At 40.6% G+C, this 19785-nt stretch overlaps 1 protein-coding gene across 6 annotated transcripts in view; it reads left to right on the top strand.

Annotated features, from left to right (window-relative positions):
• The window catches only part of KALRN (kalirin RhoGEF kinase), a 518343-nt gene that overhangs the window by 311577 nt on the left and 186981 nt on the right, over window positions 1-19785 (top strand). For all 6 annotated transcript variants that reach the window (XM_054830972.1, XM_054830978.1, XM_054830973.1 and 3 more), the window contains exons 12-13: window positions 5685-5854; window positions 11793-11967. In XM_054830972.1, the coding sequence (XP_054686947.1) occupies window positions 5685-5854; window positions 11793-11967 (345 nt within the window). The remainder of the gene's footprint in view (window positions 1-5684; window positions 5855-11792; window positions 11968-19785) is intronic.

Here is a 19785-nt window from a genome sequence, read left to right as displayed (position 1 = left end):
AAGCCTATTATCAGTATGATCAAATGCAGAATTTGATTTGCTTAGTACAATTACTGCAGTTAATTACATCCAGATTCATAATTACAAGTAACTTATATTAAAATTATACTAGAAGAGAAACATGTTTTTGCAATTCACAGTGGTAGCAGAAGCAGCACAGAACATGTACATCTGATTCTTCAGTTATAAGCCAACTTTTTCTCCTAGAGTGAATAGTGCCTGAATTACATTTACATGACCTTGGGCTGGGGATCTACACACTCCCTGATGTAAGTGTAGCTACCCAAATCACGTTTCCCTTGAGAGGAGATTATTTTGTGCTATATCAATCTGGTCCATGCAGGACTTGGAAAAAGCATCAGATGTTTAGGCATTGCAAATCCTTTTGCCATAGGCAAGGTTACTAATTAAAAAGCGTCAGCATACAGAAGCACCAGATGCAGCCCAACCAAGGATGAATGTCAAGAAATTGGCGAGGAAAAGGGAAAAAGCAGGAAAGAGGTTAGGAAGAGATCAGATGGGGTTTTTCACAGAATGTTCCCTTTCTTTCCACTCGCTGTTGCTTCCCAACCAGTTTGGTGGAATCTGACAACATTACTTCTTGCAGCAGGGTGTCTCATCGGCTGTGTCTTACAGTGGAAGTCGCATATTGTGGCATTTCATATGTAGTGTCTGGTCATATCCCATCTTGTCACATTTATTAGGTACGCTGTCATTGTGTGACACTTTGCTGGTGGCATGCGGTCACATTACAGCTCATCATTACATACATTGTTTTCTATGTTTCTGATGACATTTCCTTGAGACCTTGAATGTGACTTGAAGTGTGCTTCCAGTTTATAACAACCTTCAGTTCTTTCAACTGAAACAGCACTGGATGCATTCTAAATGTGAATATACATCAGCTGATGAAGGTTAATTGTGCTGAAAAGTTTTATTATCTCCACCATGTCGGTGCAGGGAAATCAAGGTAGAAAAGGCAGTTTCCTAAAGGCTGCACAAATTTCAAATTCACAACAGCACCTGAACAGATGCTTAAACATAAGCACAGGCTGAAGTCCTGCTGTAAATTAACCTGAACTTGGGGTCTACGTGACTTCCTAATGCATATTATGAAAAAGCTAGATGTTACTGCTCAGAATATGTTTGTGTAAACCTGACGTAGTAGCAGAGGAAAAAAGGGTTGATGGACATCTCTCTCTGGAGTGATTCTGTTTGTGTTTGGTTTTTTTCCTCAACCTGCCCTTGGTTCTCTGCACACTTATGTTACAACACATGGAGTGGAAGCAGTGCAAATCAGGTGGGAAAAGAGGGTCCCCATATTTCACTGAATTCTTCTGCATTCTGCTTTAGCCTTCATTGCTGTGATGGATGTTCACTTTACTGAGTTAGCATGAACATCCTTTTGGGGCCTGCTCTGCAACACATGACACTTCTCTGACATAGTAAAGGGGTAGAACATGTACCCTGGAAAGTTGCTTGTTTCCATTAACATCCTTGTTTTAAACAACTAGCAAAAGTGTTTTACAATGGTAATTCTCATGGATTGAACTCACTGGTTCTTTGCTTTTCACTGGTCACATTACTCAGTGCTTTTAAACTGGTTTTGAGGGGATTAAAACTCATCTCTGGCATTTGCAAATAGCAGCGTGTATATATACTGGGTGTTTAATAGTTATTCCAAACACGCAGGCAAGATTTTCTTAGCAATCTCTTTAGGTTTTAGATTTTGTTTAAAGTGGTCCCTTGCTCTAAGTCAGAAGCTTTAATTTCTAGGTAACAGCCACAGATGTCCTTCAAACCTCCAGTAAGTGGTCTCATTAAGTACTTGAGTAAAATGAAGGGTATTGCATCAGATGAAATGGCTGGGAATAAAGAGCTGTATTGTCTCTTGGACAGAGGGAAACTGCCTGTGGTTTATATCCAAGAAAGACACAGAAGTTGTTACAATGCATGAGACGAGCCAGATGCTCCCCCAAAAAAAGGGAGGAGGGGGTCATTCTTCTTTTCCACTGTTCTAGTAATCGGAAGAGAATTGTTTTTCTTGGTTCAAGCCATGGTTACCTTGATAAATAAAACCTCAATTTTGGAGCCTTAATGGACCTTCAGCATGGACCTTTTAGGGCTAGGTATTTCCCTTAGACTTCTATGTAGCTGACAGCTATAACATTTTTAGGCATAGTTTGTATGAGTCAGATTTGTGGCTGGATCTCTCTGATGGACTTAATTCAGGTTTTACCACTAATGCGTTAGTATTTCCATATCAAATTAATCACATCAAAGCATAGTTCAATTTGAAGGAAGCACAACAATTATTTTTGTGTTATTTCTTCATTGTTTTCCAGGATTCTGTATCTTTGGTTTAGTACATGTTAAGTAATGCAATGCAGAGAATATCTCTCTTTCTGGATGTGCATCACTGGCAAGCTTAGTAAAAGTCACCACAGCTGGATGTAGAAATACTGTGTTAGTATTTCAAATGTCTGCATGCATCTACATACACTCGCCATACAGGATCAAGTGATATATTAGCAGTAGTTTGGAGTATGTATGTGAATGGAACAGATGCTCACAAATTTTGCTCCTGCTAAGAATAAAAGAAGAAAGTCAGTTTCTGCATATATGAGGTAAAAGTTGTCCTGTGTGATATGTCAAATTTCCATGAAAAATTGAAATGGTTCACTCAGTCTAAGCTAGCAAGCTGTTTAGGAGTAGGTCACAGCATGAATTAGGAAATGCACAAGGTGTCTGGTGATTTGGGGTTTTAATAGGATTTTTTTACATCAGTTGAATAGTTGCATTGGAATTAGACATCAAGCCCTGATTTTCCTGAGCTGTGACAAACAAGGTGTGATTTCTACTTTATGATTAACAGCTCTTCTGACTCTGGTGCTGCAGTGACATGGAGTTCATCTTTTCATTGCTGGGGCATTCACAAGTGGGGCTTGGTAGTAATTGATTTCAGGTGCTGTTAGTTGTGGTACATAACCTAGGAGGTTTTTGAATCAGGTTCCTATTGTAAATAGTTCCTGAAAGATCTTCCTAATCTTATTAATATTGACTGATTCTTTGTATTAGGATTTCCCAGGGATTGGTGGAGTCTAAAGGATTAAAGGCCTCTGAGTCAAGGATGACCTAGATTCTGATAGATTTTATTATGCAAATCCTTACAATCAGAGGTCATTAATGGAAACAGCTGAAGCTAATATGAGTTAATATATATGAGTGCTCTCTGAAATTAATGAGTGTTTCTGTTCCAGGTGAGTATGGTACAGTTTACGTTTAAGTATTTCAAAACTGCTTTGATTTAGAAGTGTACTCAAAAAGCGACTTAGGATCTTAAATGTCCAAATCCTTTTGGCTGCTGCTGAAAGTTGCGTTCTGGAGACACTTTTGAAAATGGGGTTTTCCTCTGAAGTCACAGTGGGGGATCCGAAACCTCCTCTGTCCTTTCTAACATGATAATTTCAAGAAAACAGCAGATTCATAACAATTAAGCAAGTTCTCAATTTAGCTTTCATTTTTGTAAAGGAAATTCCTTTTTTTTTTTGTTATCTTAAGTGGAAAAATGAAATATGACAAAGAACATACAGAAATTAAAAAACCGCTGGCTTTCCTGACTCAAAACAGAATGATGATTTATACGGATGGCCATTTTTCTCTTCTATATTTACAAAGTGCTCTGTTACTTGAAGATCTGATAAGCAGAGAAAGTAATATTCTTGAACAACCTGGTCCTCGCCTGTTACACTCCAGCTGTCCCTGCTGTTTGAGTGGGCACAGGGATCAGATCAAAACCAGGAAGATTCTGAATGTAATATAAAGGCATTAATGCATTTTCCTTTATGGTGGCTTCCCAAAGTTCAACACATGGACCTCAGGCCACAAATGAAAAAGCTCTCTATTTGGTTCTTTAAATATGTTTTCATTCTTTCATTTATTTCACAAGCCTGACTACTTAATTATATTTGTTTCTTTATTAATACTTGCCTTTTGTATTATGCTTTTCTCCTGACAATGTGAAAATATGTAACTAACCTGAGCAAAGACATTCCATTTTAGGCCAGTAGTAGGGTAGGCCATTATGATTATGCTATTTCTGAGTAAACAGAGGGGTTTAGCCAAAATACTCATAACTGACAATCTAACTGAAAAATCTTCAAATTAAGCATATGTTTTAAAACTTGTTTTCATAAGTGGCTTATAGTCTGTCGAGCAAGGAGTTGGTAGTGCAGGTGGAGACAGAGCACAGGGAGCTGAGCTGTCCCTCTTCTGCTATCGTGAGCGGTGATGGGACAGGTTCTGATTTTGATTACTTTGGTGTAGAGTGGGGTGATATCCTTGACGTCAGTAGTGTGCTTATAGTGTAACATTCGGTGACTGGCCTTAGGTTCAGACCCTAATGGTGGGAAGCCTTGCCAGCTGGCACTTAAAACATGTCCCTCTCCTCCTCTCATTTTGCATGGACGCACAGAATTCTCAGTCTCTGAAGAAATCACGTAGGATGGGGATCCAGTGCGCCTCGTTCTGAACAGAAACGTTTTTACCAGCTCTTTTGCCACCCCTACACAACGTCTGTCGTCTGCTTCATGTGTACCTCTAGCTCCCTTTGAGGCAAATTGCTTTGCAGCTCCCTGGAACGACAGGCAGAAGTGCAGCTCCGCTGCTGCCAGCACCGCGTGCTTTGACGTTTCCCAGTGCAGCGATGCAACGTGTTGTTTCCTGCTCCTGTACTTCTCTGCCACCTTGCAGAATATACCAGCAGAATGTGGGTTAATGGGGCAGGCATGGCACAGAGAGTAGTTTCTCTGGTGGAGTCATTAGGATTTGCTGGCGGATTGCCAGCTCAGTTGGTGCAATTTTACACTCACTTTTCAGAGCAAGCTTAAAGGGGAAACCTCCGTTCACTTTAATCCTTTACAGCCAACGAGAGGCTGCTGGGGCTTGCCTGCCACTGTCCACATCTCTGATGAACAGCTGGCTGGAAATTCTCATCTAAGCACTTACTCAAAGGATTTGTTGTTGTTATTGTTGTTTTGAAATTGGTATTCGGGACTATTTAATATTAATGGCTCTGCATGGGATTGGTTGGTGATATTGCTGTCTCCTATGTTTGGATTTTCCCAAAGTTAAAAAGCAGAGTCTGAAGTGCATTTTGAGGAGAGGGGTAAGTGGCAGAAACCCACAAAAAACCCAAACCCTCCACAAAACCTTCTGCCTGGGAAAGGCATAGCTGAGCAGGCACAGCTAGACTCCAGCCAGTACCATACATACATACCAAAGATTTTAGGTCTGTTCTGCAACAGGCTTCAGCTGCATGTGAAATTAATAGCAGCCGATAGCACACAGCTCCTGAAAGAGTTAGGTTATCACAGCTGTAGGGCATTATAATTTGTTACTTGTGTAAAGAGTTAATCAGAATAATATAATTAGATATTGTCATATAATAAAGTGAAATGCAAATTAATTTTGGAAAGAATTAACTGATATTATATTTATTTTACTTTGTTGCTTAAAATGGAATTGTATTAACCAGAATCAATAACCAATGTATCTTTCTGTTTTTAGAAACTTTTCATGTGAAACATGCAGTCCTAGTTAATGCTTACTGATCTGGAATTAGAGAGCAAAAGGGTTAAATCTCAATCCCTCTCTGATTTATATTTCCCTCCCCTCCTTCCCAGCTGTGGACATGGATGGAAGATCTGCAGAAGGAGCTCTTAGAGGATGTCTGCGCTGACTCTGTGGATGCGGTTCAGGAGCTTATCAAGCAGTTTCAGCAGCAACAAACAGCCACCTTGGATGCTACTCTCAATGTTATTAAAGAAGGGGAAGATTTAATCCAGCAGCTCAGGTAAGCATCCATCTGGAGGACAGGTGTTGAGAAATATGATGTATGCTGTGGTTTAGGTGTGCATAAATAAGGACCTGTAAATTAGGATTAATTGGGAGAGTTTATTAATTCTTTGCTTATTTATGATTCTTCAAATTCTTTGAGTATTTTAATGAAATTGCAAAGAGTGATTTGTGTGGACTGGTTAGAGTAGTCTGTGTATCAGCATGGGTTCCTGTTTGACAGAGAGATTATTTATAGGCACATTGAGGTGAATTGAAACAAATGTGTTTCAGGTGAATATTTTTAGTTGGTATTTATAGAAGATTGTTAAATGGTTGTAAGCTGAGGTCTCATGATTTATATGGTTACTCCTGATGTAGAAGTGTATTCCTCTTAATAAAATATACACGTGTCTAACAATCTTCACTCTTTCATTTTGCATGCAGCACCCTTCTATTTATCTTTGTCCATGTGGGGTTGATTCATACTGTCAAAGAGGGTCTTATACTGCCAGTTCTACTTGCTTTGTGTATTTAAACCAGCTCATTTTACCTGATTTAAAATAAGTGAAGAGACTAACTCCAAGAAATTGGAGGTGTTTTGCTTTCTCAGTCTGTAAGTGTAATAGAACGAATGTTTGCAGAGTAAACTTACACAAAACTTGTAGTTGTTAGATCTCTCTCATTTGTTCTTGTTTAGAGGGGTATTCTGTGGCTTTATCTTTGTTGACAGCAGTGGAGTTTTCCTGCCTTTTAGTGATGTTACTAGGTCAAATATATCACTGATTTTTTAGATCTTTGTATTGTTACAGATTGCCCTTATCTACATGTACATAGCATGTACATTCTGTATACGTATATAATATGCAAATCTTCCAGGTCTTATGCATTTCACCAGAGACTGTCCCAGGGAGTTATGTTATCCTCCTCACCCTGAGCTTTCCTAATCTGATGCCTTCAGTTCTCACATGAGAAGTGCAGAAAACCATGAGCCGTGATATGAAAAACCTGAGGTACTCTATAGTAGAGTAGATAATGAAGCGCCCTGATGGAGCTCTGTCCTTAAAAGCCCTCCTGGAGTCCCTGAGTCTTCTACTACAGCCGTGTGCTGAGCTTTCCTCTATACTTTTTCCTGTCACCCTGGATGCAGAGTCTTCCCCACTCGATTGGGGAGGGGAGGAAGATTTGAAAGGGCTTCTCTAGGTTTTTGATTGTCATTCACCCCTAGGCGGCCACACAGGAGAGCCTGTGTAAATTCCCAGTCTTGCTGTATGTGGCTTTCCTGCATCACAGGGGGAGAATGAGGGACCCAAGCTGTGGGTATTGCTTGCTGAGATCAGAGCTGCAAAGGAAGGATCAGGAGTAGACATAGCTCCATCCATCCATCCATCTTTGCTGCTGAGATAAGTAGGAAGGAAACATGCTGTGTTTGGTGAGCTGCCAGAAGGAGGGGGTTTGAGCTAAGAATGTATGTATGGCCAGCCGTAACAGGTCAGTCAAAGGTCTCCATCGTAATTTGCCTTTATGTAAAGAAACTTTTTGCAAAATTTAGGGCATTTCTAGTGAAATTTCTGGACTAAAGATTTTTTGTGTTTTTCATCCCACCTGTTGGCATAACATCATTTCAGCATGAACACCCATGGAGAAGAGCCTGAAAGGGACCCTGTGTAAGCCCATCAGGTGGAGTGTGGGGAGTCCTGGTGCTGTCTGTGGGGCTGGCCTGAAGGCTTTTTGCCTGCACCTGAGTTAGTAGGAAAGCGGCATGAGGAGTTGGAGAGTGGCCAGGGCAATTTGCAGCTGAGAAGTCGGTGGAGCATCAATACACATAACAGTTATTGGAAAAAGGCTGGTGTAGTGGCTGCAAGGTCATGCAGAGGAAGAGGTGAACTGGGAGAAGGCGTGAGGGACTTCAGCTTATTTTAATGTAAACTTAGTCAACTCTTAGTTTCAGTCTTTGAAAAGTAAGGGCAGCCACAGGTTTGAGACTTTTTTTGGAATTAGTGTCATGCCTAAACATTTGTGAAATGCCAAGACAGGGTTTGTGGCAACTGTATTTAACAAAGAAATGTTTTTTGGGGGGTCTGGCTTGTATTCTGGGCAGTGAGCAAGGTGGAACAAGGTGAACATATTTCTGCAAAGTGATCCCATCCTTCTGATATAGCTAAGACCAAGTACAGAGAGAACAGTTGTCTGAAGGACAGAAGCCCTGAACACACACAAAGATTTGTGGAGCTGAACTGTCAGGACAATCTCCAATGCAAGTGTTGGTTTTGAGCGCTCTGACTAACTGCAAAGCCTGTAATGCGATCCTGGATTCTTTCAAAAAGTGAAGCAGAACGGTGTAAGAAAAACATGAAACCACCTCTGTGTGTGCCCGTTCTAACAGCTTTTGTGGCTGCTGGCAAAAGTAAAGAACATGTAGATAAAGGAAAGGAGGAAAAATTAGAATGCTGCAATCTTTCCTTAACACAGCATTGCATTTCACAGTGTGGATCACCTTGTGCCTGCGTGAAGAATAGCTGAAGATTGCAAACACTACAACAATGGAGAGAATGAAGTACACTGCTCTTATCAAGCATGTCATAGCACGGGTTAAAACCAATAAAATTAATAGGGCTTTGAAAAATTTTACATTTCTTGTCCTTATCTCTGAAAGAACAGATATTGGTTTAGAGGAGATCATTTGTGTAACAGCACTCTGTGTCTCCTCCAGATAGCTTAGGAAAAGCACAGCTGCTTGTACTAGTTAAATACAATGCCTGGGACTGCTCTTCACAGAAGGTCTTCAGGGCCTTCAGTGGCTCTGCATCAGGAGACCATACCTATCAGGAATAAACCAGGCCTGGCTAGCAACACTGTACGTGTCATGGTTAGCATCGGAAACACTTTTTTCACTCTTCCTTATCAATGTTTTACTGAGCTGATCATTGTGCTCAGCAGGCAACACAAAGCAAATCTTTTGAACTGCATTTCTAGAAGTGCTGCTGGGGGCAATAGTTCTGCGTATCTTGAAAGGCAAAACAGTGACTTGCTCCAGTGAGATGTGAAAGAACAGGAATGTTAGGGGCAAAAAAAAAAGACAGTGAAGACTTACGTATCTTGCCTTCTTTACAGGAGTTCAGCATATGAGCTTTTGATTGTGAGTATGTTTCTCTAAGCTTTCTCCCACTTAAAGCACCAAAAGTGGTTTCAGGAGCACAACGTTCATTCTGAACAAACTCAACAGCAATGCATTAAGCCCAATTTTATGTTCCCCAAAGTTTATTTTGGTTTTTTTTTCCCCAATAATTTCCCTGCATTTTATGACTCTAATTGTACCCTTTGAGAGACTAGTAAGGATCTTTTACAAATTCTTCCCCAGAATTTCTCATCACCAAACAGAGCAAGAAATCTTGTGGTGGAAGCATCCAATCTCAGAAATTAATTTTTCTGGAAGGAGATCTTTCTCAAAGCAGACTATATAGGGATTGTCAAGGCCTTATCTGAGGAGACTGTGAAAAAATATCAGATTATTACACTTAAATTTTTGTATTGCATCAGCTACTGAAATGCAAGTGTGGCTTGATTTGAAGAGTGAAATGTTTAATGAAAAAGAATTCCTAAAACCAAGTGTGTCATTAGATCCCATGAGAGATTATTCAACACCATTCTTGAATAATTCATTGAGTCATTTAGATAATATATGAATAGTAATAATCCTGCATTTGAATGAAGACATATTTCATGTCCTTTTATAGAAGGCAGGTGCTGACTGAAGGAAACAGAACTTGATTGAATGTGGCCTCGGATTAAGCTGTAGTTTCAAAATATCACGTTGTTATCTTCATTCATCCTTCCTCTGTACAGCCCTAATGTGGAGGCAGAAAGAGACCTTGTGGTCACCAAGAAGGTGAAAACACAAGACTGACAGAGTGGGGCAGAAACCGTATCACCTGGAGAGAGTAATGCTGGTGTAATATTCCCTTATAAGCAAGGGAAGTTGGTAGTACTCACTTCAGAATATTGCTGGAGCATCTGAAGTTCAGTGTATCAGACATAAAGTATTTGAGGAGGAAGAGGTGAAATACATCCAAAAAGCAAACTACTGTGCGGTTAATAGTATTCTCTATTATTAATTTTATTCTTAGGCTTCAGATGTTCAGGCAAATGCTTGTTCTGTTCCTTCGAGACACACAACGAAAGCAGAATAACGTGTGTTTTGTTGCCTTAGAACCTCAAAGGTGTGTTTTAAACTTACATAAAATGACTCTGTGTGTCCGTGCCTAGTTTCACTTTAAGGCATCTGTAAAAGGTTATGCTTTTTTTCCCCTCAATTATGTTCAATTAGCATTTAAGTTGACTGTGTGTTGTTTTGATCTGACCCTACGTGATGATAATATGAAAAGAGCAAAGCACAAGCATTTCAGTCAAGTTCTGTAGAAAACTACGAATGCTCTGCTAGATGTTTATGGAGGCAAAATTCAACGCAGAAAAGGGAAATAAAAAGCTAAAAAGTGGGAACACCCCAGCAGTCTTCCACAGTGAGGAGACTCTGTGTGCACCTCTACTGAGCAGCCCAAGCTAGGTGGCCAGAAGAATGGCTCCCAGCTGCATTTGGTCCCTATGGGACAATGTGGTGACCTGGCAGCATTACCTGACTTTTCGCTTGTCTTCCAATACTGTCAGCTGGTTTGCTGCACACATGGGAGTGTGTTGGTGCACCAACAGTCCAGTATGTGCTGTTGGATTTGTAATCTCTCCCCCACCTTCTGCAAGGCAGAGCTAAAGATTGATAGGAAATACTGATGATAAGACCTGCTGGCTTACCCACTTCATCCTGTTATCCGGCCAGTGCACAGGTCTTTCCAACATTGTATTTGATAGGGTTTTCAGTTGGCTTGGTTTAAGTATGCCAAATAATGCAGCTGTTATCACATGCCTTTGAGTGGGATGGACAGAGAAAACCATTGCATCTAAATCTTGTTTTAGCTGAAGTACCAAAGCCAAGATTAAATTACGGCTTCAGTTTCCTTTCTGGTTCTTGTTAAAGTTGGGGGACTTTTTGTGGCACATTTGAGGATAAATTTCAGCTCTTTGTGTCTGCAAAGGCTCTTTATCCATAATAGAACACTCACTGAAAAAAATTTACTGAAGATATAACAGACTGTAGGTGAGCCTATTAATATATGTGAGGACACACACAGAAAAGAAACTGTCAGGACTGTCCCATGTCCATGCTAAGACTTCTTTCTGGTACAGCAAACTTCCCGTTGGTACTAGCCCACCAGTCAAAGGGTGGGCTCCCTTCTGCTGCTGTATGTGGAAGATGTAGATGGAGCAGTATCTGCCCTGTCAGAGGCATGTCTCATTTCATTTACCTTAGTGAAAAGACAAGTCAGAGCCTGCCTTACAGTGTCTGAAAGGTGTTTTCCTTCGGTGGATTTTTTTGCACTGTATTCTGAATCTATTAGTGCACTATATAATCTAGAGGAAATCAAGGCATCCCTACCCCTTGGTCTAAAATGTTGGTAATTCTGATGCAATTAGTCTGTAAGTAATAAAGCAAATGTACAAAATTAACTTGTAAAGGTCCAGGTGGCTAAATAGCATCTCTGAGCTTGGTGTGAGTGTAGGCTGGAGCAGGTCACTATGTAGGATTAAAGGGGATTGCCAGTCAGTCTCCCCAAGAGAGCCCTTGAGATTGATGTGTCATTCTCCTCCCCTCCCTCTTGCAAGTGTGTAAGGTCACAGACAGTCTCACGGCACAAGAAAGGATGATCCCCTTGTTCAAACTTTGTGCCGAGCTCAGGAGCTGCAGGATTTCAGCGAGTAGAAGAGATGGGAGTTGCATACACCTTCCATCAGCCCTTTGTGCTTGGGTTTGCTTCTCAGCAGCATGCAGAATCACAGATATGTAGTTCTTGCTCTTTTGCCTGCCTTAAAGCTCAGTTTTAACCATGCTCTTTGCCTTGCTGCAGGGACTCTGCTGTTTCCAACAATAAGACTCCACACAATAGCTCCATCAGCCACATTGAATCTGTCCTTCAGCAGCTCGACGAGGCCCAGGTACAGATGGAAGAGCTCTTCCATGAGAGGAAGATTAAGCTAGACATTTTCCTTCAGCTCCGGATTTTTGAGCAGTACACCATTGAGGTAAGAACTGGCTGAATGACCTGGGAAAGGTAGAACTGTGGGAGAGGGAGTACATGTAAACATACGTATGCTCAAGGATGCACCTCGAGCTGTTTGATTGTGCTCAGCTGTCCAGTGAGGAAGAGTTTTACAACCAGGTTTTAAATTTGGCATGTTGAAACTAAAGATATGCTTTAGGATATACTGCTAGAATGCACTGAAATAGATTCGTGTCTGCTTAAGTGAGTATGCTGAGAACCTCTCTGCTTTGCCAAGAAGCTTTATGAGATGCCTGTGTTATAAGTCTTTGTTGACACTAGTCACTCGGGGATTTGAATGTTCTCTATCACTTATTAGTGAGGTTTGTCTCTTCAGATACAAACATAGATGCATACAAACAGATACATGCTTGACTTTAAACCAGTGAATGAAAAATTGTGTTATGCGTGAAAGGAAAGGATGTTTAAAAGATGGCTTTTTAAGCATCAGAGTGGATTTATTTAAAAAAGAAAGAAAAAAAAAGAGGGAAAGTTAAAGTATATTTTTATGTCCTCGTGCAAAAAAGATCTTTCAGTTTTGTTTTGTACTTATGTTTTGAAATCAAAAGCACTGGATGAAAAATTCATCAAAACATTAATAATTGAGGTATTCTTGAACAGAGAAACTTTAAAGAGACTCCAGCCAATCTCATGAATTACGTGGTGTAATTCTGATAGGACATGATGCAAAAAGAACGACAGATAAATTTTGTGCACAAAATCCACGAAAGCCATGTGTCAGCGCGTATGTCCCTTCTGGACTGTGTTCCTCCTACTGTATCCCACTGGTGCTTGTTCGGTTCATGGAGCATCTTTAAGTGTTTTATGATGATATATTCCTGAAAATATTGTTTCTAAATGTGTAGGTAATCTCGAGGTGGGTACTGTTAATTAATGGGAGCCTTAGAATGCTGTGTTTGTGTTTATTTTAAGACGTGACATGATGAATTATAGTGGAATAGAAGGCTGGAAACAGAGGGTTTTAGGTTTCTTGATCTATACTTGGATGCCAGAGATAGAAATCAGGAGTATCTGAGCTTTCCTGTTGTAACTGCATAGTTAGGTATTGTACTGAAGTCTGTTCAACAATGCTTGTTATTTATGTAAATTAGAATAGTTTCATTTTACTTACCAGTTATATACAGCCTCCTTGATATTGAGAGACAGTGTTCTTTGTGAGTATGTGTGTATAAGTATAAATGTATGTATTCCATGTCAGATAAGATACTTTGCCTTAAGAATGCTACATTCAAAATTCAGGAGCCTGCAGTAACTGTAATATCTCCTATGTTTAAACAGAAGATATTTTGATACAATGGGTGTGGCAAATGTTGAATAATTGAGACTTTTACTCTAAAGATATAAACAGGGTGTGAATGCGTATACTTGTACATACCTATAAATGGAACCTGTGTTTTCAAAAATGAAGCAAAAAAATAAAACCCAGTATGTGCTTCTGAAACACCCAAATGTGTATATAGGCAGTATATGGTGAACCCATGTGAGTCATTGGTTAACATCTCAGCCTGTTTCACTGCAAATATACGTCTGAACCTAGAATTATGCTGATTTAAGTAAAGATCTAAAAAGAAACAAAAAAACCCCCCACTGTTTTCAAATTCTTTTTCTTTGGACATAGTCTTTCAATCAAAGATCTCAAAGGCTGCTGCCACCATGGATTGCTTTACTGATGGGGCAATCGAGGCATAAGGAGATGATGTGACTTATCCTAGTCCCCTCCATCTGTGGTGCCAGAGATGGGAGTACTGTGTGCATCCCTCTGTTTTGTTTCTTCATGAATCCTACTTCTCAGTATTCAGACACATTTGGAGTGGCTGTGATACATTAAGATATTTAAAATTGGAAATGTGCTTCAGAGTCTTCTAAAATCAGATTAGCTAGAAAGGATTTTAAAGAAATCACCACTTAGTTGTCACTGTAGAATTACTATTTTTTTATCATAAGAACATCTGAATTCCCTCTGCAAGATTAATATTACAGGGAAATCTGAGAACACGTTTCATAGGGCATCTATGGGCAGATGATTTTATTTAGAAAGCTCTCTCTTTCTGCAAAATATTTTTTATTTTAGAATAATTATGACATTTAATTTATAACTAAACATGCAACAGAAAATATATCCAGGTCAGTATCTTAAATTTTATAAGTACATTTAGTGCATAAACAAAAAAAATAGTTTGGTGGATAATAAAAAGAAAGGCAATTTGAAATATTAAATGACACGTATATGCTATGCCATTTCAAACAACAGCTGAATTGACTCAAATTGACACAATAATGATCCTTAGAAAGTAGATTGCAGTCAGTTGCCTCAGCCGTATAATAAAGATTCCAAGTCCGTAGGAAACTCTTGTCAAAATTAACAAAATTCTCTCATGACATTATTGAGAAGCAAAAAGATTTTTTCATCACCATAATTAAAAAGCATGCGTATTTCTGATGGTTGACTATTCCAAGCTTTTAAGGGAAAAAGATTTTTAAATCAGAAGAAAATTAAACCAGGAAATTAAGTATTTTCTCTACTAAAGACAAGTAGCTTGAGTTATGACTAGAAATATATTTAGGTTCTAAATTTCCATAATAGCCTAGATCCTGCATACATTAAGAAAGGTGAAATAATGTGTACCAGTATGATTGTCAAATGAATTTCTCCATTTCTGGTCTGGTGAAGCCCCCTTCCATCTCTCCAAAGAGCAGTGCCATATTGAACACTTCCCTAACGAAACCCCTCTACCTGCTGCAGCCATGTTAATCTCTCTCCATCCTGCACTCGCACAAACCGTCTGCAAAAAGTGGGCCCTCCACCTCCCAAACATGAACACCTTTGTCCTCTTTGCTGCTTCTGTCTTGTCAAGCATCGAGTTTCCCATTTTTCTCCCTCAAGTCTGTGTTTTCACCCTTGGTTCTTGGGGTTTTGTGCTCTGGGGGAATCCCTTATGATGAGGACCCTTCCCTGGGAGCTCTGGTGAGAGGAAAAACTTGCATCTCTCTAGTGGAAGCCAGAGGGATGTAGCTGTGGGAGCCCATCTGCTTCCAACAGCTTTAGGGAAGGCTGTACATTAGAGCTCATTCCCAGAGAATAGCTACATCTTGTGTTGTCTCTTTCCATCCAGTTTTGGTACCAAACATTTTTGATTCTGTTAATTTTCGCTGCTATTCTCTCTCTCTCTCCTTTGTATTTAATGATGCAAACAAAGTATTAGGAGTTTTTCAGACTCATGAATGGCAATTGAGTGGTTGGCCTTTAGTTTTATTTAGAAAGTGTCTGACTGTCATTTGTTCTTTGGAAACTTTCCTGCTTTTACTGTTTTCCAAAGACGCTGAAATCCACGCCACAGACTGCGTAGCCCTGTCCTTTGGCGCTCCTTCCTTTACTTGCACTGTGCCCATCTGCTTTGTGGTGCTCCTGGTTATTGAGCTTTTCTATAATCTTCTCTTCTTGACAGAGGTTTGGTGTCCAGACAAACTTCAGAATTAATGATTACTGCACAAGCAACACTTAATTCCATCTATTTAGACATCATTGGACCTTTTCTTGTACTTCAGTGAAATCTGCCAACTATTGTTGCATTTTGTCATCCAGAAAAATATTTTACTTAAAGAGAAGCCACCTGCCTTTTTCTTTGGCAGGGCAGACCAGCTGTGTTCATTTAGGACTTCTAAGGACTTGTAAGCCGCACAGGCAGCTTTTGTGTTCTACTTGAGTCAAGGCAGGTTTGGCAGATATAAATTTGGATACGAACCCACAGGCACATAGTATGTGCTGCCTGTTCTTTCTTGCCTTAATCTCATTATATTGACTGATATTTACACTCTGGATTCTTGGGGTAAAGCATGAAATCCAAACTATGACAACACCTGGAAACAGGCATAACAGAAACATGAGAGAGCCTAGCTATCCCTATGGGAGGCTACTCTGCCTTAGGTTTTAAAACCATAAAATGACAACCCATTCTTTATTTAGGAAACGTTTTGATGCCTGATATGTTTTATTCCTTTACAAAGTCATTGCACATTTCAAGACAAGATGGAATCATTAGGATTATATGGTTGGGCTTTCAATATGATGCAGACTTCAACTGTGTTCGTGCAGCCAACCAAGTAACTCAGGAGATTTCGTGCAATGTGAATGTGGTAGCTGATCCGCTACAAGGAAATAGGGTGTAAGACTCAAGGGACAATAGCTGGCAGACAGAGGCAGTTCTGGCACCACACTGAGCACATTATACATATGAAGCACAGTCTTATACCAGAGTTATATCCTCAGTAAAATCCATCAAGTATACTTTGTTCTTTGCTTCAGAAATAGTCATATAAAGGCTTATTAGCCATTGTTTGAATGAATACTAATATACAGTAAAATGGTGAGTAAATGCATAAGAAATTAATGGTAAAATGCACTGAGTTGCAACCCCTAACAAAATTACTGCCATCCAGAGTCTGTCTGCATATTTTTTCTTTCTATCTTTTGGAGAGAGATAATCAAATTCACCTGTAGGCCTCTCTAAAACTCTGTGACTGGGAACAGGTATGGTATTGGCCAATACCTGTCTGGCAACAGTTGTTGGTTACCTCTAAAGAAACTTCCCTCTCCCTTTCCCAGAGCTGCCCAGCTCCTTCCCTTGTGTGTGTTGTTTTGTTTCCTGTGATGCGCATGGATCTGTGCAATGCTAGACAGAGCCTGTGCACTGTAGTCTTAGAGCAACGTGGTTCCTAGGCCAAGACATAGTCCTGCAAGGAAGGGATTATGGGGGTTCCCACTGTACAATCTTGTATGCTGTCTGTTATCTTTCAAAAAGCCCTGTGATCACTAAAATCTTCGCCTGCTAGATATCTAATTTTCCACCATTCAATCTCTTTGGCTCCATTTTACCCGCTAATTAATTTTTTCAGCCTTGATTTCACTTGCTGGCTTTCCTGGCTGTTCCCATCCATCCCTGAGCGTGAGTTTAGAAAGGAACAGGAGCCAGCTTTCAGACAGTAGTTTACTTCACTGTTATTTACAACTCACTTGAGTTTCCCATTCCAGGTTTGTAACACTAGGAGAATCTTTCAAGGGAATTAGCTGCCTGTGTGAAGGTACAAGATGTTTTATAGCCCCTCACTGACTTATAGCTGACACTCAGGTGTGAACTTCTTTATTAGAAATAAGAGTTACAGAGATCTTGAGATACGTTTGAAAGAAAGGGAACGGTAAGAAAAATTTCAGTCTCTTTTGTTTATAAACTGGAATCCTATAATGTCTCACGCTCAGTGAGCTTTTGGGGTTTTTTTCCCGTATGTACCTAGTTTTCAAACTGCACATCATTTTATGGGAAGGCAGGCACTAAGCTGTCCTGGGCACCCTGTCTCTTGGAGCTGAATTCCATTGTTCCTCTTGATATTTTTGGGATTCAGGACCCAAAAGCACCGAAGCAGAATCATCACTGTGACAGCCTTTTCACACTTCAGTGGCCCAGGTCCTCACTAAGCGAGTGTGGCATTTCTGTCTGTTGTCAAAAAAATGGGTGACAGTATTGTCATACTGCACAGCGTCAGCCCAAACTGAGGCCTGAGACGGAGGAACAGCAAACTTTCTGCTTATGTGATCTGTAGAAGTGACAGTTCCATTCACCCTTTCCTACCTACATCTCCTCTACCATATATCATTGGTATTTGCTTGTAGATCCAGTTATGCTGTCACAACTAGTCCTCTTCTCTTCCAGCCTGCTCTGAATGCTGAAGCAGAGCAGAGTGCTGTCACCCCTGGCATCCCTGGTGCCCAATCTCTAGTATGTGCCTTAGAGATCTCATCTCCCTTACTCCATTATAACCCCTTTCTGTTCTTGCAGACTTTGCTTCAGAATCCAGGAGTCAGAATTACCTTTATTGATTCCTTCCTGGACCTCTCATCTCATCCACCCTCACTCTCTATTCATCCCAGATGTATGGGTCCCACCCTTTTGTCTCTTGAAATGAGGTAGATATTCCCTTTTCTTGATTCTGAGCTCTGTGCACAGATCTGCCCTGTGCCTGTGTGACTATTCTTCCTGTCCTGCTTCATCCCCTTGCTCTACCCACTCTTCTCACCTTTGCTCCTCCTCCTACTTGCACCATCATTTCTCTTGCAACCTGCCTCCTACATATGCTTGTTCTTCCCAAGCGTCTTTACTCTTTTTCAGATCCCTCTCGCAAGCTCACTCTTGTTGTGTTGGTAGCTTCTGCTCCCAAGATAGAGCTTTATTTCCCTCCTCCTCATATGCCCTTCCCCAGCCCATACTTCAAAATATCAGCTTCTATGTGATTCATAACATTTATTTGCTTTTGCTTGATTCCTTATTTCCCCTCTTCACCTCCTTCAATTGGCAAACAAAATTTTCTGGTTGGCATTAAACAAGATGACTTTAGGTGTCAAACGCTGAATTTAGGGCCAAGTAAGCAGCATTCAAGGCTCAGCAGCACTATTTTGTAGAAAATCTCAGCAGCAGCAGCAAAAAAAGATACTTAGGATTTAGATACGAAATTATGGCAGACATACAATTGCCTGCACAGCAGCTGCTGCAGCTTGGATAGGCTCTTCGGCCTAATTCACAAGCAGGCTGCAGTGCAGGCATGAGATGGCTGGACTGCTACTGTTGTTACTACTACTGCTATTACTTTTCAGGTGTGTGCCTCTTTATACCTCTCCTCTTTCTCCAGGACTGAAGATGAACATGTCTCTCTCCCTTCAGTCATGTTATCTGCTGGTGTTGCAACATGATAAATCCAGGAAGTGTCAAATACAGCAGTATTGCAGGAGTGGGAATTTGGGTATATTAAGTTGCTGCTTTAGGAGGATGCCTGCTTAAAGAGTATGTGGTCTAGACTGTGGTCTAGACTGTCTGCATGAAACACAGACCTGGCTGACAGAGTCTGTATATCTGTTAGAGCCTTGTGATAGTACCACGGAGCTCAGCACAAACGCTGTATTTGCTCACGTGCTGAAGTGAACTCTTGTGCTGCCTCTGCTGCTCTGGTAAGGATATCTCAGGTAGCTCTTTTAATACTAGATTAGGTTCACTACCAGCATTAGTTCCCCCGTTATCATGGCTGCAGGAGAATCTATTTCGGGTGAAGAATGAAGAAATGTCCTGTCTAGGCTCATTGTCAATCAATAGCTTTGTCATGTCTTTCTCATTTGTACTCTGGGGTCACTGTACCTTCCTTTAGTAACATGGAGCTGTTTCTTGGCCACCAACCTTATCTGACCTGCAAGGAAGGAGTGTAGCTCCTTTCACAAAGGCATGTGTGCAGCTTTTCTTTGAACAGTGTGGGCACCTGGAGATAGGTCTGCTGCTTTTGCTGATGCAGACCCGTGCACTGCCACTGTTGCTGCTCTCTTGACCCTTCTGCTTTGGTATGATTTCTCTCTTGTGCCACAGCAGAACAGAGCAGAGTTTGGGGCTTCTCTTCTGGCGGGGCTTCCCTTCTGGCAGGGCTTCTCTTCTTTCAGGGCACATGGGGGATGCTAAGGTCTGTTTAGAATCACAAACACTGGGAAGTAAAGTGAATAAACATAAGAAGTGCTGTCAGTTCTTCCCACCAAAAATCTAGCAGATGAACAGAGTAAATTCTAATCAGCCATTCTTTTGATTCAAAAGGGAATTAAACAAGTTCATGGCCAAGTGAGCCTCATTTATGAGACAATTCCTGACACAGGCCCAGTGCAATTGGCTCTTACCACACCGTAGGAGATAGGACGCTTTAGTCTGATGCAGTCCAAGTTTCACCATACATGTCAAAGCTTGACCCAATCTGTGAA

Source organism: Grus americana, chromosome 6 (assembly GCF_028858705.1).
Source record: "Grus americana isolate bGruAme1 chromosome 6, bGruAme1.mat, whole genome shotgun sequence".
In the NCBI taxonomy this organism is placed as follows: Eukaryota; Metazoa; Chordata; class Aves; order Gruiformes; family Gruidae; genus Grus; species Grus americana.
Note: the sequence above shows the minus strand (reverse complement) of the source record. Positions and strands in the feature narration are given on the sequence as shown.